The sequence below is a fragment of the Equus przewalskii genome, chromosome 18, assembly GCF_037783145.1.
Source record: "Equus przewalskii isolate Varuska chromosome 18, EquPr2, whole genome shotgun sequence".
Classification (NCBI taxonomy): domain Eukaryota; kingdom Metazoa; phylum Chordata; class Mammalia; order Perissodactyla; family Equidae; genus Equus; species Equus przewalskii.
Genome location: NC_091848.1, coordinates 41119074 through 41140575, shown reverse-complemented (window position 1 = coordinate 41140575; position 21502 = coordinate 41119074). Strand labels below are relative to the sequence as shown.

At 42.7% G+C, this 21502-nt stretch overlaps 1 protein-coding gene across 2 annotated transcripts in view; it reads left to right on the top strand.

Annotated features, from left to right (window-relative positions):
• ARHGAP31 (Rho GTPase activating protein 31) overlaps positions 1 to 21502 on the top strand; it is a 110436-nt gene that overhangs the window by 55370 nt on the left and 33564 nt on the right. Inside the window, exons 1-5 of one of the 2 annotated variants that reach the window (XM_070583838.1) lie at positions 1085 to 1103; positions 6344 to 6446; positions 8946 to 9090; positions 20105 to 20187; positions 21172 to 21279. In XM_070583838.1, the coding sequence (XP_070439939.1) occupies positions 21233 to 21279 (47 nt within the window). In that variant the 5' untranslated portion in view covers positions 1085 to 1103; positions 6344 to 6446; positions 8946 to 9090; positions 20105 to 20187; positions 21172 to 21232. Of the gene's footprint in view, positions 1 to 1084; positions 1104 to 6343; positions 6447 to 8945; positions 9091 to 20104; positions 20188 to 21171; positions 21280 to 21502 lie in introns of those variants that run through there. The other variant, XM_008514604.2, reaches the window with a different exon arrangement.

Below are 21502 nucleotides of genomic sequence, written 5' to 3'. Positions count from 1 at the left end.
TATCAATCCTTTTTATTGCTGAGTAGTACTCCATTGTGTGTATATACCACCAGACTTGACTTTGAAGGTGAGGGATGCAGGACCCAGAGAGAAGATGAACTCCCACCAGTCCAGGACCTTAACAATATCCAGAATAGGGAGCCGGGAGTGCCATATTTCCCTAAAACACCAGTGCAATTTGCACTATGAAGGAATGGGGCTGCCAAGATCACATGACTCACCAAATAAAATTGTGCTTGTTCCAATCTGTATCTCCAGATCTGATCAGCTCCCGGCCGCACAGGGCACTGGGGAATCTTAGCCGATTTATTACTCCTGGGGGGACTCAGAGAAATGATTCGGCTGCCGGCCTTTTGGTACTAAACCCTTGAAGAGGTTAGGAATTGAGGAAAGAAGGGGCCCACACTATTTATAATATAAAATGTCTCTTAGTTGTACCAGGTGGGATCAAACGAGATAAAGGATTTTGCAGTGTTTGGTAAACTATAAGGCAGAAATCAAAACCAAGGTGTTTTTTTCCATCAGAAACCACCTCAAGATTTATTTTGTGCTCAGATTAAAATTTAATGTTTAAGATCGCTGATCCAGGAAAAGCAAAACAAAAAGGGACTCGGAGAACCATCAGTGAAACAATTCAAAGGAGTTCTAATATTACATCGTAATCAGCAGCTGTGTGTACTTCTGTGGGAGGAGACAAAGTTCTTTGGTCCATGATAAACCCCACAGAACCAGCTCTGTGACCTCGACCCCCAACATCGCTCCTTCCCATGCCTAAATTGACAATGGACGCTTTCTTTCCATCCATAACTTCTCAGCTATTTTGTATCAGGCTTCCACACTCTCCAGAATCCTAGGGTGTCCCCAATTTGGTTGGACCCCCGGGACGACAGTCTAAAGAATTCTGAGACTTTGAGACTTAAACTCTTAGTAGCCCCAGCACCACCACCCACCAGTATTCCCTCCAGACTCTTGCTACACTAAGTGTGGGCTGCAGATTGGCAGTATCTACATCACCTGGGAATTGGTTAGAGATGCCAGTTTGACACTGGGCCAGCTGTGGAATCTGCATGTTAACAAGATCCCGGTGATTTGTCTGCACTGAGGTATGAGAAGCCCTGGTCTGGACTAGGGGTTCTTCAGCTGCATCGTACATCAGAATCACCTGGAGGCGGCTGCTGCTGCTGGACCTGCTCTGGGGACCACAGTCTGGGAACCACTGCTCTTGCTCTAGAGCTCAAGGATTACAGAGATTAAGTGGATCCTTTCCCATTTAGTACTGAGAAGGTGGAGAATTCCTACGTCCTCCAACTCAGCCCCAGATGAGAATCCAGGAAAGCTAACACTCCTCCGGGACCGGGACCCTGGCCTCCTCCCTTGGGTTGTTTTAGTCTTGCCTCCTGTTTAAACAGAGCCATAGACGAGAGGTTCTAGGGCCTCTGTACCAAAGCCAGAGTAAATTTATGGCAGAGGCTCCATCCGGGAATGTGTTTTCCCCACCTTTAAAACAAATAGAGCCTGAGGTGCTGCAGCTGAGAGCTATGGTACTGGGAGGTCCCTATCTGGGAACGGGAAAGGACAGGTTGGTGACCCTGCACTGCCCCTTTTGTGGAGTGCTCTTTATAAAGGCACTTTCAGTCGAGGCTTTTGTCTTTGAGTCCTCCTAGTGAGTGCTCTGAGCTCTTTTTTTTAAATTGAGGTATAACTGACATATAACATTATATTAGTTTCAGATGTACAACATAATGATTCAATATTTGTAAACTCTGTGAAATGATCACCACAATAAGTCTGGTTACCATCTGTCACCTTGCAAAGTTACAAAATGTTTTTTCTTATAATGAGAACTTTCAAGATTTACTCTCAGCTATTTTCAAATATGCAATACAATGTTATTGACTATAATTGGCATGCTGAACATTACACCCCCGTGACTTATTTATTTTATAACTGGAAATTAGGACAAAATCTTGACTCCCTTCACCCATTTCGTACACCCCCCCAACTCCTCTCCCCTCTGGCAACCACCAATCTGTTCTATTTCTATGAGTTTTGTTTTTGTTTTCTTTTTTAGATTTCACATTCAAGTGAAATCATACAGTATTTTTCTTTCTCTGTCTGACTTATTTCACTTAGCATAATACCCTAAAGTCCATCCATGTTGTTGCAAATGGCAAGATTTCATTCTTTTTTATGGTTCAGTAGTATTCCATTGTATATATATACCACATCTTCTTTATCCATCCATCCATCAATGGACACTTAGGTTGTTTCCACATCTTGGTGATTATAAAGCTGCAGTGAACATACAGGTGCATATATCTTTTTGAATTAGTGTTTTTGTTTTCTTCAAATACATACCCAGAAATGGAATTGCTGGATCATATGGTAGTTCTATTTTTAATTTTGGAGGAACCTCCATACTGTTTTCCATAGTGGCTGCACCAATTTACATTCCCACCAACAGTGCCTGAGTGTTCCATTTTCTCCACATCCTCACCAACACTTGTTATTTCTTGTCTTTTTGACAATAGCCATTCTAACAGGTGTGAGGTCATAGCTCATTGTGGTTTTGATTTGCATTTCCCTGATGATTAGTGATGTTGAGCATCTTTTCATGTATGTATTGGCCGTCTGTAAGTCTTCTTAGGAAAAATGTCTATTCAGATCCTCTGCCCATTTTTTAATCAGATTTTCTTTTTATTGTTGAGTTGTATGAGTTCTTTATATATTTTGGTTATTAACCCCTTATCAGATATATGATTTGCAAATATTTTCTCCCATTTCACAGGTTGCCTTTTCATTTTGTTGATGGTTTCCTTTGCTGGGCGGAAGCTTTTTAGTTTGCTATAGTCTGTTGTTTATTTTTGCTTTTGTTACCTTTGCTTTTGGAGTCAGATCCAAAAAGTCATCACCGAGACCAATTTCAAGGAGCTTACTGCCTATGTTTCCTTCTAGGAGTTTATGGTTTCAGATCTTACATTCAAATCTTTACTCCATTTTGAGTTAATTTTGGGGTATGGTGTAAGATAGTGGTCTGGTTTCATTCTTTTTTTTTTTTTTTTTTTTAAGGAAGATTAGCCCTTAGCTAACATCCACTGCCAAGCCTCCTCTTTTTGCTGAGGAAGATTGGCCCTGAGCTAACATCTGTGCCGATCTTCTTTTATTTTATATGTGGGTCGCTGCCACATCATGGCCACCAATGAGTGGTGTAGGTCCATGCCTGGAAACTGAACCTAGGCTGCCAAAGCAGAGTGCACCAAACTTAACCACTAAGCCGTGGGGCTGGCCCTGTATTTTATTCTTTTTGATGCCACTGTAAATTGGATTGTTTTCTTAATTTCTCTTTCTCATAGTTTATTGTTAGTGTATAAAAATGCAATCGTTTTTTGTATATTGATTTTGTACCCTGCAACTTTACTGAATTCATTTATTAGTTCTAACAGTTTTTTGGTGGTCTTTAGGGTTTTCTATAAATAAAATCATGTCATCTGCAAATAATGATAGTTTTACTTCTTCCCTTCCAATTTAGATGCCTTTTATTTCTTTTTCTTGTCTGGTGGTTCTGACTAGGACTTCAAATACTAAGTTCAATAAAAGTGCTAAGAGTGGGCATCCTTGTCTTGTTTCTGATCTTAGAGGAAAAGCTTTCAACTTTTCACCATGGAGTATGATGTTAGCTGTAGGCTTGTCATATATGGCCTGTATTATGTTGAGGTGCGTTCCCTCTGTGACCACTTTGTTGAGAGTTTCTATAAATGGATGTTGAATTTTGTCAAGTGCTTTTTCTGCCTCTATTGAGATGATCATATGATTTTTGTCCTTTATTTTGTTATGCTCAGGACTCTTAAATCCACTTGTGCCCTGCACGGCACAACACTCATATGCCTCAGGACAGACACACATTGCGGAACACACCAAGGCCAAGCACAGCTCTAGGACTGCTAAGTGATATTCGTACACTCTTGGATCCTGCTGCCTTTGTGTTATGAAGAGACACCTAAATGCATAAAAAAAGAGACCTCAGGCTAGCAAAATTACTTTCAAATAGAAACATTTAACCAAAGAAGGACACAAAAGCCATTTGGAATAGTAGAGATGAGTGTTGACTGGTAAGAGGTTGGTCAACTCTACCCCCACCGCCCATTGAATGGAAGGAGGCAAACTGTTTTCACCAAGATTGTGTCTCACAAATTATAAATTTACATCATAGATAAGCTTCAAATAGAAGCAATGATTGTCATTGTAGAATGCCTATTATATGCCAGGTCTGTGCTAAATGCTTGCAGGTATTACTTCAGTCCTAGCTAGGAGGTTAATATCACTGTTATCCTCATTTTACAGATGTGGAAACTGAGAAACAGAATTATTACTTATTTTGCCCAAGGTTACAAAGGCAGTTTGGCGTCCAAACCTGTACTTTCAACCATAGACCACTGTGGCAGGTTACAGAACAAGAGGTTGGTGTGGTGGGGAAAGAGTTGACCATTATAACATGCAACAGGGATTATAAAACAAAACAAAAGAATTTTAAGCGATAGGACTCTATTTGTTTGCTGGTAACTTATTTATTTAGAGGCATGAGGATGGGAGACAAAAATTTCACCAAGAACACGATTTTATAAAACAGATCAAAGTATAGCTCTTCCAATTGAAGCCAGGCAGAGGCTCTGGACCCCTGCCCACTCTCACAGCCCCTCCTCCACCACACCCTGCTCCCACCCTGTATTCACTCAAAGGGCGTGATTTCACCTCTGTGGTCTCTGGCCTCAATATTTCCCATCCAAGTCCACTCCTTGCCCTCTTCTCACTTAGGATAACTGAGAAGGCTCCCAGTTCCGGTAATGAGGCACAGGGCAAACATGAATGTGTCTTGGAGGGAAACGGCTCTGGGAGTGCATGGCCTTTGAGAGATGGGTGGGATGCTTTAAGCATGATGAATTTTGTTGACCGCCTAAAATTACAGTTAGTAACTAAAGGAAATGGTGGAGGGGAATTTGTTTAGAGAGTATCATAATAGAGAATCCAGGGAGAATGTTGAATCTGAACACCTGATGTCTACCCAGGTAAAGGTCCAGTCCAGCTTGGAACTGTGTGTAGGCATAAGCATGTGCATTAAGCATTAATGGATTGGCATTAGTCTAATCTAAGGCATTAGTGGATAGGGTATCTTTTGGGGGAGTGAGCACAGTGCTAAGCCAAGCAGTAGTTCATGGTGTTCCCACACCACATCCACGCCTGAAGACTTCAGTGCCCGAGGCTCGGGTTCCATACCAAACGACCATTCACAGCAGCGCTCTCACCGAAGGACCTCAGCTGGATCTGCCCAGGCACTAAAGTGGCATGTAACTTGCCACTCTGTTCATGCCATCCAGAAGGCCTGTGGCTGTCACTCTGGGTCCCTGAGTCGGCTGGGTGGACCAGGGTTAGCCCTAAGGGGAGAACAGCATAGCCAGACTCGTCCCCCAGGCACTGAACTTCCGGAGCAGTAGGAACCCAAGAGGCCGTCTTGCTCCCCTTTACATGGTGCATTATATCGGTGACTGGTTTGCCCCATTTGGTGGTGGTGGTAGAGGCAGGTGTTTCTCACTTTTAAAAGACACTTTAACAGTCTTTAAATCACCTTTAAAATTCTGGCAGATTTTTTTCCAGTCTTTTTTTCTTTGCCTTTTTTTTTTTTTTTTTTACATAGCTGAATTGACAGTATATATTTGATTTTGGGTCTTGTTTTTCTTTTACCTACCTATATCATAAGCATTTTCCCATGTGTTAATGACTTTGCATAAGGAACAAGTAATCTCGAGTGAGGCAGGTAAGTTTACCTGCGCCTGCTGTCTTCGTGTGTAGAAGAGGCAAGTGTTCTCTAATTTTAGCAGCAACAGTCACGTAGAAGGTTTTTTAAAACACAGCTTGCTCGGCCCTACCTCCAGAATTTCTGATTCAGTAGGTCTGGAGCGGGGCCTGGGCATTTGTATTCCCAACAACTTCCCAGGAGATGCTGATGCTGTCATCAGGAAACCACATTTGGAGAACCAGTGAAATGAGGAGATTGAGTTGTGGGATTTCCAAGGTCACTGGTGGTTTCAAAATCTGTTTTTGCATATTTTAAAAATTCTTTTAAAAAAACTCTGAAAACACATGAGTTTCTAAACTTTAACAAAACTATATACTTTTTAAATACAAAAGAACATCATCTAGCATTTACAAGTAATTGTTTCCACTCGTAACTCATATGCGTTCCATACTTATTTTTCTTTGAAGTTACCTTGATTTTTAAAAGGGTATCTTTAAAGGACAGTCAGATTTATATCTAATGCTTTATTGTTTTTTCTTTTCCTTTACATAGTTCCATATGTATTGAAGAGCTGTGCAGAATTTATAGAGACTCACGGCATCGTGGATGGAATTTATCGGCTTTCGGGAGTTACCTCGAACATACAACGGCTAAGGTAAGAAAAGAATCACCCCCAAAAGAATTCTCCCATGATCTTTCCTCCGGCCACACCTCTGTCCGCAGGTGTTGGGAGTATTAAAAACCAGCAGGGACTGAGGGAGGGGTGGCCGGGCTGAAGATCAAGTGCTGATGTTTTCAGATGCCTAACTGTTCTTACTCTAATCAGGAAGTTCCCTAGTCTGATGTCATTCTTTCCAACAAAAGCTCCTGAGGGCTTTTCATCTGTTTCTTTGTCTTGCACCAGGTTTATCCTGCTTAGGTGGGTTTGATTTAACTCAAATGATTTAAATTACAAGTTAGGAAAACACGATTTATTATCATTTACTTGCCTACCCAAAGCTCAGTCAGATCCGTGTTAGTAGTGTTTGGACCGTGGAGATGGGTGTGAGTTTTTTTTCCTTGGTGCACACCCAACATTTGATATTTCATCTGGTGGAAAAATCAGAAGTCTGCATGATGGTGCATTTCTCTGATGCTGGAATTTTAAAAACTATTGATAGATGAACTATTTCTAATTTTGTGGATTTATCCTAAACATTTGGAAGAAATTTCTATCATGTTGAATTAAGAGGATAATAACCTTCACACAAAACACAGATATTTGTATGTGTGTTTTATATATGCTATATATAAAATAAAGGAGTGTATACAGTGTAGATATGGAGTATATATGTTATATAGATACATATACTGTTCTATGACTGAAACCATAGTTTTATCTATTCTGCATATTGTTCTTTAAAACCAAAAAGAACATATTTTATTACGTGTTATTTTTATATATTTATTATATGTTCTTCAGTTATAACTGAAGACTTTTAAAACAATAAAAACATTATTGTTGTTAATATGTAAAACTTAACAGATTGTGCAAGTAATTCCTTTTTTGTCTTCTCCTTTCCGTCTATTTGGTTTTCTGCCCCTGCTGCTCAAATCTCAATTGTAATGAAATTATACCAAAGGAGGGGCCGGCGCCGTGGCCAAGTGGTTAAGTTCACATGCTCCGCTTTAGCAGCCCAGGGTTTTGCAGGTTTGGATCCCGGGCATGGACCTAGCACTGCTCATCAAGCAGCGCTAAGGTGGTGTCCCACATAGCACAACCAGACTAGAATATACAACTATGTACTGGGGAGAAGCAAAAAAAAGGAAGATTGGCAACAGATGTTAGCTCAGGGCCAATCCTTAAAAAAAAGAAAGGAATTGTACCAAAAGAATAAAACATCCTTTTTACTCCTGGAGAAGTGATGGCTGTTAAAAAATAATTGGTTTATTGCAGCCATAGATTTTAACGGATCTATGTGCTTACACAATTTCATTAATTTTACTGGTTTTTAGAGTTTCAACAGCAAATGCGTTTTAATGGTTTCCTCTTAGCTCTGAAACATACTACACAGTACCTGGAATCGTGAAAGGACACTTGAGCCATGGCCAATTCTTTTTCATTTAAGGACTGACCTTAGCCTTGACAAAGGAAATTTTGGGCTAAATAAATGAATAAGCTCTAGATTGTTCTTGTTCTGCCTTTTTAAAAAAAACATATGCCTATGAATTTATGAGGCCATTGCGTGGTTTTCTTTTCAAGGCCCCACTCAGTTCCTTTGGGGTTCTCACAGCCTCAGGGGTTTCCCTCCCCTTTATTAAAGGTGCAGAACCAGACTAAAGCGAATGGGCAGTGAGCTGTTTTGAAATACTGGCCCTGCCAGTCCTGTTGACTTTGTCGCTATTTGGTTGACCAAGTGAATACTCTCAGGAAGCCTAACTTCTCTTCTATATGAAAACTCAGATTTGTCATTTTTTTAAAACAGATTTTTAACTCATTAGAATGTATTATTTGAAGCAGGAGTATTCATGTAACCTTGTTAGGAAATGTTTTTTAATTAGAAATGAGGCCTGGAATCTGATGGTGTTCCCAGACACTCCGCTATAGATTGTTTAAGAAGATATTATAAGGCTCATCTATCCTGTGGGAGTCACTATCGGGCAGCCTAGAAGTTTCCATTCAGCATCAGAGATAGTAAAGTTCTCAAACCTCGGGTCTGACTCTCCAGATGAAACCAGTCTGCTGACATGAATATATGGAGATGAGTGATAACAGTCTGACTCACCCTGGTTTCAGTCTCTCCAAGAAAGAGAAGTTCCTTTAGAACAATATTTTGGAAAAACTGAAATCTCAACAGGCTTTTTGGGCAAACTGTCTTCATATTTCCCCATTGTTCATAACCGAGACTGCACACACAATGCCGTGAGAAATCCGTTTGTAAATAGACGTTATGTCTTTCTAATCACAGCTGCTTTTGCAGGGAAGATCCAGACCTGAAGTTGAAGTCTTTCTGTGGCTTCCTTGTGCCTAGAGCAGAAGGTCTTTTTGAATCTTTTTGTTAAAAATACAGTCAGATCAGCGGTTTATGGTCTTTTCACCCCTGAGCAGCCAAGCAGCTGCTGACGTGGAACACACACTCCTGGGATTGTTATGTCTCTGTCTGTGTTGTTTCAGGCAAGAGTTTGGCTCAGATCAATGTCCAGATCTGACAAGAGAAGTGTACCTCCAGGACATCCACTGTGTGGGCTCCCTCTGCAAGCTCTACTTCAGGGAGCTGCCCAACCCCCTCCTGACTTATGAGCTCTATGAGAAATTCACGGTGAGTGTTTGGATTTCCATGATGGGTACTGGGTGGGATGCTTGGACGGGCCAAGGAGAGTTTCAGTACTAAAATAACAATGATAATACTCCAGAGAGTTGATAGTATCTTAGCGTGGTGATGGAGGTAGGATGGTATGGTGAGGAAAGTACACGAGTGGGACCATTTGCTAAACTTTTCCTTTCATAAGTTTTCAGAATCATGTTTGTTTGTTTTAAGAGCTGGGCTAAGTCATCTCCATCTTTATTTAATCAAAGGTGCCTCATTGTATAGGGAGGAAACTAAAAACCAGAGAGGTGAGGTGACTGGCTTCAGCTCACACAGCAAGACAGGAACTTGAGACTCCAGATGCTACACCCAGTGCTAGTTCATTTTTCTCAGGCTATTCCTTCTGCGTTTCTTTTGGGGGTTGGAGAAAGAGGTGGGTGGGCAGAGAAGGAAGAGAGGAAAAACAGAAGTTAAGAGAGAGGTCAGAGAGCTGGGAAGAGAAAAGAATCTTGGAAAGACACCCAAGAGGGAGTGCAGGATAGACCAATGAGTTGGGTTGGTGAAGGATTAATGAACAGGAGCCAAACACCTAAATAGCAGCTGCATGGCCGCCAAATAAGGCACCCATAGGAAAAGTAGAAGGAGAATAAATGCTTTAAGGGTGTCTGTAGAGATAGCATTCACAATAGGGCTTGAACATTTGGCTGCATGAGTGGAGGTGGAGAGTAGGTGGAGAGTTGGGTTTAACCAAGGTTGAGGTTCAGCTAGCCAAAGAGGAATGAGGGAGATAAGGATGTATGCAAAAGTGACAGAAATAATTGACCGTGGAAGTTTATATGGACAGGAAAGGAAACGAGGGTGTAAGGCAGGCGAGCAATAGTAAAAAAGTAGATCCATGAAGTATTCACCCCAGGGAGGTCAACCGAGTGTTGGAGTGGGGTGGGCAGAGGGGATTTTTGAAGTTAAGATCATGACGGAGTTGCAGTTATTGGTAGGGACCAGATCTAGGCTCTAACCATGGGAAGGAGTCTTTCTCTTATTTTGACCATATAAAAGGTTCTTCAGTTTGAAATGATATAGGGATAAGTGAATGCTACTTTGAAAGAATTAGGTTTGGGGCTGGCCTGGTAGCATAGAGGTTAAGTTCGCATGCTCCACTTTGGTGGCCCAGAGTTTGCCAGTTTGTATCCCGGGCTCAGACCTACACATCACTTATCAAGCCATGCTGTGGCAGCATCCCACATATAAAGTAGAGGAAGATGGGCACAGATGTCAGCTCAGGGTCAATCTTCCTCAGCAAAAAGAGGAGGATTGGCAGTAGATGTTAGCTCAAGGCTAAATCTTCCTTAAAAAAAAAAATTGGACTTGGCCATTAAAAATATGCTTAAGAGTTTTCAGTGAAACAGGGAAACACTCATAATGATAACTGGAAAAAACTGATACACAATTGTGTAAGACATGATTAAAAAGAAAGACATTCAAAAGACTAACAGCCATTTATTTCAATGATGTGATTATAGATAATTTTCCCTGCTTCTTCATACTTTAACTTACAAAATCTTACTCACTAAAAATACATTAATTTTTAATGAAAAAATTAGGCCAAAATTTAGGCATAAATGTTGCCCACAAGAGAAGCCAACATATACCAGCTGACGTGGAGGTGTCAGTGGTTAGGGGACCCCTCCCCTTGAGATAGACAGCAGCGGGCAGATGAGTCTCCACTCCGAGAGGTTAAGTCATAAATAATGGCAGCCTCTGGCCGTGGAACCACAGAGGCATCTTTCCCAGGAACCAGGAGGAAAGGCCTCACGTTGGCCTGCCAGATTATAATCACTATCACCATATATGAGTATTTCCTCATTTTAAAGGTAATCAGACTCAATAAAAGACAATTTGGAAAATGGAGGAAAGTAGAAAGAAACCCTTGGTCTCTCCTCTTAAAGACCAAAGACAACTACAGTTAACATGTGGGTATTTCCTCTGGTCTTTTATTCTTTGCATAGTGTTTTTGTTGCATTTTGTGTTTCCAAATAACGATAAAATTTTATTTCAAAAGCTAAAGCAATACAGAAAAGTATAATGGAGAAAATATAAGTTCACCTGAAATTTCACACCCCAGCATATTTGCTATTAACGTTTTAGGAGACATCCTTCCAGAATTCTGCCTCTCTTTCTTTCTCAAACTCTCCCTCAATCTGTCTTTCTCCCCACTTTCACCCTCCAATCCTTTTTGTTACTGTTTTGGTACATTTTTAATTCAACAAAGTGACCATTTTTCCATGTTGAAAAATAGAGAGAGACGCTGTGTTTACAGAATATTCTCGCATAGGTGCCATAGTTTCTGAAGCAAGTGTCCTACTGATGCACTTTTAGACTTTTTGTTTCTCAACACTTGCTTTTCATAAACAACATTGTAATAAACATTTGTGGACATGTATCTTTATACTTTTGTCTGTTTATATCCTTAGGAAAAAAATTACAGAAGTCGATTTACTGAGTAAAGAGTTCTTTAAAATTTTGTTACATATTGCCAAATTGTCCTCCAGAGAGACAAGAATTCTCTTTTCCCTGCAGCCTCACCAACACTGGGTATTTTCAATTGGTTAAATTATTTGCCAATTTGAATCAACCAAAAATATATCTTCTTGTTTAATCTGTGCATCAGACTGTAGTGTTTGTTTTCTGTGTAGTTGTAATCCTCTTGTGAATACAGTAGTATCATCTTTGAATATGGTAGAATAGAATATCATCACAGTAAAGAATTGAATGAGTGTAATTTATTTTAACTAAATTTCAGTCTATTAGGGGTAGATAGGAATTCTTATCTAGAAACTTGAGAAATATAGTTTCTTCATAGATCTTGTTTAGAGTCTCAGAACAAAACCCCTATTTATCTCTCCCCTCTCCTGATATCTGACTTTGCTGGTGATTCTGTTCTCCCACAGCAACAGAGAACTACCAAAGGGATATTACTGTCAACTTGTCATCAAATTGCAAGGAAAGCTAACATTGTGTTCACACACAGTTTATTAACACTAATAAATAAAATAAGAATGTTTTGTTGTAACAACTGACTTGTACATAGGTAGACCTCATGAAGTTAACTATGATGGAGAATTTATCCTTGAACAGATTTCTTTGATCACAATAATGAATTATGATAATATAAGCAAACCTTCCTCAGGGACATGGAAACCGCTCTGTTACAATGTCAGACATTCTTATAGTGATTATTTAAACCCACCTGCACAGCTGAAGCAAAATACTATCTCAATGGAATAATAGCAGAGTTAGCCAAATATTATTGGAATAAGATTAATAATGGCAATAGCTGTCATTTATTGAGTGCTTACTACATGGTAAACTTCTTACAAATATTATTTCATTTAATACTCAAAATAAGCCTAGTAGGTTTTATTGTTTTTCTTACAGATGAGTAAGTCGAGGCTCAGAGAGACTCTTGCCTGGGGTTGTACAGCCAGTAAATAGAAGTAAAGAATTAAAATTCTGTCTCAGAACTACCACACTATTTTCAAATAGAGTTAACAGCTCTTTAATAGGCTCAGGTATTAAATAAAGTAATATCAGATAAAGAGCACATGCCAAACTAGGGGAGGAACAAGTCAATAAACAGTGTTAGGAAAAGTGGCTAATTATTGGGAGGTGGGAGAGAGTCAAGTTACATCCTTACCATCCAGCGGATTTCAGGATGGAGAATGGCTTTCTGACAATAAAAGCAAAGGAAAGAAAATCACCAAAGACAAATTTAACAAACTGAATTACATATAAATTGTTTTTTCTATATGAAAAAATACATTAACGGGCTGGCCCGGTAGCCTGTTGGTTAAGTTCTCATGCTCCTCTTCAGCGGCCTGGGGTTCACAGGTTTGGATCCCGGGCACAGACCTAGCACTGCTCATCAAGGCACACTGTGGCAGCATCCCACATAAAATAGAGGAAGACTGGCACAGATGTGACCTCAGTGACAATCTTCCTCAGGCAAAAAAAGAAGATTGGCAACAGATGTTAGCTTAGGGCCACTCTTCCTCAGGCACAAAAAAAAAATTAACAAAATTAAAAGGCAAATGACCAACTACAGAAAACATTAACAATAAAGATGACAGGCGATTAATACTCTTTAATTATTTAGAACTCCTACCTATCAATAAAAGAACAAAAACACACAACACTCTGCGAAACAAATGAACAAAGAACTTCAATAGACATTTCACAGGAGAAATATAATTATTTAAAAATTATAAATGTATTAGAATAATATATTTCCATATTAAAGAAGCAATTTTTTAATGTTACTATTTCATGCTGATGAGCTTATGGTGAGACTGGCTCTTCCATAGTTTTCTGTTGGAAGTATAAATTGGCTGGACATCCCAGGGTCATTTGAAATTACTATCAAGAGTCCTAAATGCTCATATTCTTTAACACAGTTTCTCTCTTCTTAAGATTTCATGCTTAGATAATAATCAAATGTGCACACAAATGATTGATTTACAAGTATTGCATTGCAATGTTATCATTAACATCAAAATTTTAGGAGTATCTATGTGTCTAACAAGGAGTGGGTTAAATAAATGACAAATCTGTTGTTTTCAATCCTGTGTAGCCATGAAAAGTCACATTTCTGAAGAGTATTTACTAGCCACAATGTAAAGTTAAATGGAAAAAAGTATATGCAGCCACATAGGAAATGCTGCCGGTGTGCATATGTGGCACTGGGAAGCCTGGGCAGATGGCTTCTTTCATCCCTCACGTGTGAGGAGGTTAATAGTGGTTGTGGCTGGGTGGTGGGATAGCAGGTGATTTTTATTTCCTTCAGATTTCATTCTTTTTTTTTTGAGGAAGATTAGCCCTGAGCTAACTGCTGCCAATCCTCCTCTTTTTGCTGAGGAAGACTGGCCCTGAGCTGACATCCGTGCCCATCTTCCTCTCCTTTATATGTGGGACGCCTACCACAGCATGGCGTGCCAAGTGGTGCCGTGTCCTCACCCAGGATCCGAACCGGCAAACCTCGGGCTGCTGAAGCGGAACGTGCGCACTTAACCACTGCACCACCAGGCCGGCCCTAAGATTTCATATTTTAATTTCCAGTACATGCAATAGTTTCACGTGGCTGCTGTAGCAAATTACTACAAACTTGGTAGCTTAAACAACAGAAATTTATTCTCTCGCGGTTCTAGAGTCCTGAAGTCTGAAATCACTTTCACTGGGCTGAAATCAAGTGTCAGCAGGGCCGTGCTCCTTCCAGAGGCTGTAGGGGAGAGGCTGTTTCTTACCTCTTCCAGCTTCTGGTGACTGTGGGCGTTCCTTGGCTTGTGGCCGCATCCCTCCCATCTCCGCCTCTGGGGTCACATTGCCTTCTCCTCTTCTGTCTGTGTCAAATGTCCCTCTGCTCCCTCGTTTAAGGAAACCTGTGACCACATTTAAGGCTCCCTGGGATCATCCAGGATAATCTCCTCATCTCAAAGCCCTTAATTTAATCACATCTGCAAAGACTGTTTTTCCAAATAAGGTGACATTTACAGGTGCCTGGGATTGGGACCTGATATCTTTGGGAGCAATTATTCAACCTACTATAGTATATTTTATTTTTGGCCGAAAAATTCATTTTAGGAAAGATTCCATTTTGGTCAGATGGATTCAGCTAAAACTGTTACACCCAAGATAGAGAAAAGTTGCTGATATGGGATTTTTAGAGAAGGCAGTTTAGAGAGGTATTAAATTTTATATTGAAATAATTTCTTTGTGTATCAGTCTCCCTCATTAAATGATAAGCTTCCTGAGGACAGGAACTGTGCTTATTTTATTCATTATCATGTTACCTTTCCCTGCTCTCCAGCTGCTGGAAAATGTGTGACTGTTACCTAGTAAAGGTCTGCTGACAGGTTTGTTGACCCACCACATCATGTGAAATGTCACTTGGGGTGGATTGCTAGTGAATGGCAACAGGCTGGCTGGGAGCTCAAGATGACTGCAAAGAGGGGCAGCGGCCGACTGTCCTGGTTTGCCAGATAATCCCTCAGTTTTAACACCGAAAGGCCTGTGTCCTGGGAAACCCGTCAGTCTCAGGCAAACCAGGATGATTGGTGACGCTGTGAGGAGCCCAGGGATGAAGGGAGTTGCCACAGTGATGCTGTTGTTGCCCACAATGGGGGAATGCTCCAGTGGTACTGTCCTGGACGTGTGGCCAGCATGTGGCTGCTTGGCCTTTTCAAGCAGAAAGCAAAACATGGACTCATTCACTTACTCACTTCATTCAACAAACGTCTATTGGGCACTGTGTTAGGAAAATTCAGCCTTTCCCTCCATTGTTGTCTCCCTTGTTACTCACACAGAGGACCATACTCAACACACGTCTGACACCAGATGTGGGGGGTTTTTCCCACATCAAGCAATTCTCTGCAATGACAACTGGGTGTCCTGGAATTTAACTCAATTCCGACACCCTCTACCTGGAGATAGCATCATATGGAACAGGTTAAGGGCTCAATCCCATGGGAATGCTCCCCACCCCACTTCAGAGGCTGATCGCAAGCAGTAGATGCCCAGGTTACCCACAACTTCTGTCCCAGTTGGCTACACATCAGAGGTTCCCATGACCTCCTACTCCTTTGGGTTCAATTAATTTCCTTGAGCGGCTCACAGAGCTCAGGGAAACACTTACTTAGACTTACAAGTTAACGGCCACATGAAGAGATACCAGATAGCCAGATAGGGCGAAGTCTGGGAGGGTCCTAAGCGCAGGAGCTTCGTCCCCGCGGAGTTGGAGTTTGTCACCCTCCCAGTGTGGATGTGTTCATCCACCTGGAAGCTGTCTGAACCCCATCCTTTTGGGATTTCTATGGAGGCTTCATCATGTAGGCATGATCAATCATCAAATCCATTTCCAGCCCTCCTCCTTTCTCAATAGAATGGGGATGGGGCTGAAAATTCCAGGCTTCTAGTTAGGACTTCACCAGCCCTGGTGGTCTAGTGGTTAAGATTCGGTGCTGTCTCCGCCATGGCCTGGGTTTGTTTCCTGGTCAGGGGACCACACCGCCCGTCTGTCACACTGCAGCGGCTGCGAGGAGTCACGGTCGACTCCACAGCACTAACAACAATCATGACTTGGTCTTTCTGGGGACCAGCCTTCTTCCAGGAGCCCACCCTGAGTTGCTTCATTAGAACAAAGACACTTCTATGACCCGGGAAATTACAAGGGTTTCGGGAGCCCTGTTGTGCCAGGAAGTAGGGGCAGAGACTAATGTCTATTTTCTCTTAGTTCAAGCACCTACTATGTAGACCTGGCAGGCACCATTTTAGGTGCTGGAGATTTGATGTGAGCAAGCCAGATAAAATCCTTGCTCTCATGAAACTTACATTTTAATGAAGGAGATAGATAATAAACAAATTTAAAGCACAGCTCTATAATGAGAACTGTTGATAAGTACCATGAAGAAAATTAATGCAGGGTACAGGGAAGAAGATGGAAACTGCTATTTTTAGTAGGATAATCAGAGGCCTCTCTCTGTGAGGTAATATTTGAACAGAGACAAGGATGAAACAAGGGAAAAAGTTGTGCAAGTATCTGGGGGAAGAGGGTGCCAAGAAGAACCAGCAGGTGCAAAGGCCCTGGTGGAGGACATGCCGAGCTTGCTTGAAGGACCATGTGGAGACCAGCGTGGTCGGTGTTGAGCAAGCAAGGAGGAAAATGATGGGAGATGGGGAATTGGCAGATGGGTCAGGTCCCATAGCCGTGCTTGATTCTGCGGGTGTGACAGAGACCAATAGGTATAAAGACTGAAAGGACACACGGTTGCCTCTGGAGGCTGAGAGTATGCCGTTGGAAGGAAGACTAACTTTCTCCTATGTATTCCTTGGAATGCTTTGCATTTTAAAAATCATGTGCAAGAATTACTTTTTAATCTAATAGCTTAACATAATAAAAATGGATTTATAATAATTTTTAAATAATTAATACAAAATAAAGGGCAAAACCTGAGTTGCCGCTGGGTGCAGTTGGAAAGGAGAGCCACGGTTGTTTGTCCACCCTGGGGACAGGGCTGCCGGGACAGCGGGACTTGAGGCGCAGAGGTGGCAGTGGTGTTTGTGCAAGAGAGAAAACAAGAGCAAGGAGCCCAGCAGAGGCGAGGAGAGTCTAGCCTTCACCAGTCCTCAAAGCGGGAAGCTGGGCTTATCGATACTGATCGGAGGAGAACAGAGAGTCACAGATTCATCCTGGATCTTTTATGATTTAACCGTTAGCCAGATTGGCTTGGCTAATGTTGAGTGAAATTCTCTTTCAGGCAAAAAATCGGGATGGGCAAAGTTTTAACTCCCCTCCCCCAATTGTGTAATGATGAGTTCTTCCATCCTAATGCGGGAAGGTAAAGAGAGCTAAAAATAAGTTTGCAGTGACCAGAGCCCTCCAGGAGAAAAACGAGGATCTAGAGAGCTCCTGAATAGGATTGGGGTGCAATGGGGAGAGGCTGTGAATAATGAAATAAATGCCAATCCCAAATGGGGCCTGCAGGCATCGGGAGTGAGACCTCCCTGCCTCTCAGAACAAGATGACTAACAGCTTCCAAAATATTAGAGGAACTTTCCATGAGGGCTGTTAAATTAACCTACACCTTTATTCCCCGGACACATTTTTAGAAAGGGCTCGGGTGTGTGGGTGGGGTGTCCTGCCAAGCTTGGCAAAGATCCTCCTCGTTTTTTGCGGAGAGAGGAGAGGCCTCCCACCCCTCCGCCTTTGCAGGATAGAATGTGGGAGGGTCCACACGGCATTCGGCGGCCCCTCCTTCCCCTGGAGCTTCTCTCCCTTTGCTCCCCTGCTGGGGCTGTCTCTGCCTTGGGAGTCAGGGTCCTCTCCAAAATCTGTTTTCTAGACACAGCTCCCAGGAAGAGAGCAGACGTGTCAGGGTGCTTACTCCAGGCCCCATTCTTGTCCCCACCCCCTTTATCTCCAAAAGTGAGGATGGCAGCAGAGATCTCACTTGGGCTGACTATTCTCAGGCTTCAAACCCACCAGAAGACTGGGACCCTCTGAGTCCCGCCCTTCTCCCCACTTCTGCTTAGGAAACAAAATCTCAAGTTTTCCCACGTAGAGAATTTTGCTTGTCTCTAAAAACGGTTGAGTTCTGTGTGTTTTACTTCAAATAATAAAAAAGGCAAAAAAGAAAAGGAAAAAAAAAAATTTGGTATGATGTCCACTTAGGGAAAGAGAATAAATGTAGTCATTTAACCAATCCAGAGGGAGCGCCTGCTGGGTGCCAGGCACTGTTCCAGGCCCTGGGACTCACCCCATCCCTGCACTTACAGAGCTTACATCTAGCGAGGGAGACAGACAATAAGCTATAAACCTAATAAACAAGTACACTACCTAGTGTAAGGAATGGTGGTGAACGCTGCGGAAAAAATAGAGACAAGTGAGGGAGGTTGGGAGGTCCAGGACAGGGTGGCATCTTGGAGTTCTCCTCAAAGTTAGAATAGAACAGACACAGCATGTGTGGCCTAAAATAGGGCCTGGCACCCAGGAGGTGCCCAGTAAAGTTAACTTCCTTCCACTCAAAAAAGTACCTAAAAGTTCTCATAACTCAGAGTTGAATTTTAGCCTTTACACATGAGCAAGAAACAGCAGCTAAAGACCAAACAGAGGTGAACAATACAAGAAAACCACACCACAGCCAGGATCTCATTTTTGGTTGTATTGTAGGGGGCAGTATTTATCAAGTTAAAGAATCTATTTTCTGATTATACTTTTCATTGTATACAAATGTAAAGCACGTTTCCAGCACCTGGAGGAAAGATAAGACTGTACCTCACGTATGCCTCTGAATTCAGGAGCCTAAGGCTGGCACTGAGCACAGGAACCCCTTTTAAAGTGTTTCTTGGTCTGGGTGGGATTACATGGGTATATGCATATGAAAGAACTCATGCAGCTGTAGCTTAAGATTTGTATGTTTAAATTATATCTCAGTAAAAAAGAAAGATGTAGGGGCCGGCCCTGTGGCCTAGTGGTTAAGTTCAGCACACTCCACTTTGGCGGCCCAGGTTCATGGGTTTGGATCCCAGGTGCAGACCTACACCATTCATCAGCCATGCTATGGCAGTGACCCATATATAAAGTAGAGGAAGATTGGCACAGATGTTAGCTCAGGGCTTATCTTCCTCAGAAAAAAAAAAGAAGAAGAAGAAAGATGTGATTACCATTGACCTTGAACTTGAGTACCACTGGCAGTTCTTGAGCACTCAGTCCCTGCACTGGGAGGGGTCCTTGAGCCTGGGCACAGGCAGGACAGATTCTCAGGACAGGGGCACAGGGGAATCTGCCCAGGGACACCCGCATTGTGCAGAAACCCCAGGCAAGCCTGTGATCACACTGCCTTTACTGATGTCCCTGTCACTCCTTGAGAGCCTTGAACTGGGTGGGGGAACAAAATACCCACACAGGAAACAACCAGAGAGCAAGTCCGGGCAAGGCCACCGGGTCTCAGGGACAAAGCTCTTATCCTGCTGAGCAGGCACGTCTTCCCTGCTTCCCGGCATCTGTGACAGGCAGCCACTGAGGAGCAAGGTCACGGCGTAGTCTCAGGCTGTGTGAGGAGTGGTTGTCTGTGCCCAAGAAGGCTGCTGGCTGAGTAAACATGGACATGGAACCACCCTGTCATCTCCATCTGTCTCGCTCTGTCTCTGTCTCTTTCTCTCTCCCCATGTGAGTCTCTGTGACTCTCTCTGCCACATAGACACACCCAAGATTCTACACCTTCTTTGCCGGATACCCAACAACCATCTGAGGATGTAGAGACCCAAACGATCCCAAGGTCCATGTGCCCACATTGTTAGACACTTACCGTCTGAACCCTCAGAGATTTTAGCTGTTTTTACTAGGAAAGCATGCCTCTTGGAAGGGTGGTCTTTGCTTGGGAGGCTGGAGTACCAGGGGCCTAAGTACGCCCAGCAGACACAGGTGGGTGTCCACCCCTCAGCCACTCACTGGGCTCCTTCCTGTTCTTCTCCGCAGGAGGCGGTGTCGCATTGCCCAGAAGAAGGCCAACTGGCCCGAATCCAAAATGTTATCCAGGAGCTTCCCCCATCCCATTATAGGTAAGAATCCTCGGTAAAAGAAATCCACGGTTTTCAATGTGACGTAACACCAAAGCGACCGGCTGGTGTCATAAAAGGGAACCAGTTCAGTGGACAGTGGCTTTCCTGGGGCAATTTGAGGTGGGTGAACAGGTCACTTTTATCAGAGTGAGTTGGTGCCTGACCAGGGACATTGGCAGGGAGAGGCAGCCCACGTCTAGGTCACTCGCAGGGCACCCCTCAGAGTCCCACAGAAAGTCGTTCCTATCACACAAGCCAGCCTCACAGTGACATCCTAGGGTCTTACCCAGATTCATAGCATATCCAAATCTGTGGAGACCAAGATGGCTTTGAAACAGAGTTTGCCTGTAACTATTGAGGGACTGGCTGACTGATGTCTCTATTTGCTCATCAGTACCATACCTTCCGTCATCCCATCCTTTCATTTCATTCTCACAATGTAGCCCCTAATTTTACCACCTTTCCCAGTGTTCCCTATGCCTGCCCATCTTTCGCAAGGGGCAGATGTTGATGAAGTCTAAGAGAGCACTTTTTAGCAATAATAGATGTTATTCATCCATGAAATGAGCTCCCTAACAAGTACCACGTTACCTGTAGCTGGAAGAACCATAAAGAGAGCCAGGATAAGAGCTGGTTTCAAGATCATGGAGGCCATTCTGCCCTGGGTGCAAGGAGAAACAGGGAGTCACTAAGAAACCAGGCTCTGTGGCGCTGTGATTCCCTGCTTCTGTTTCTGGCTGGTGCCCAAGGGCCTCAGCTGACTTCTGACCAGACCGTCTCCCTTCCCCACCCAGGGCCAGCATGCCCAGGGCCAAGAAAATTACTTCCATCAATCTTGATATCTTCCTGATACTCCTCCAAAATTCATAAGATAGAAATATTTAGAGTCTCTTAGAGCCAAACTTAGAAATTATCTCCAGATGTCAGGCGTCACACAGGCACGGAAGTTTCTTACTTTGTCAAAAAAAAAATGAACCGTTACAGGACCTTGGAATACCTGATTCGACACCTGGCCCACATTGCCTCCTTCAGCAGCAAGACCAACATGCATGCCAGGAACCTGGCCCTGGTGTGGGCACCAAACCTTCTCAGGTAACCGCCATACCCTCACCTTCTCACCACCCAGTGGGCTCAAAGCAGGCCACTAATTGAAACAGAGACTGGATTCTTCAAAATCGAAGCCCCTTGAAGACGAACCTGTAGCTAAGTGGTCATTTGTAGCACATATGAATTAAAGGTGATTTTAACAGGCTAAGCTCTTTGCCTGCTAACCTGGAAACTCTGGGTTCCAAAGGCATTTTCTGGCTACAACTGG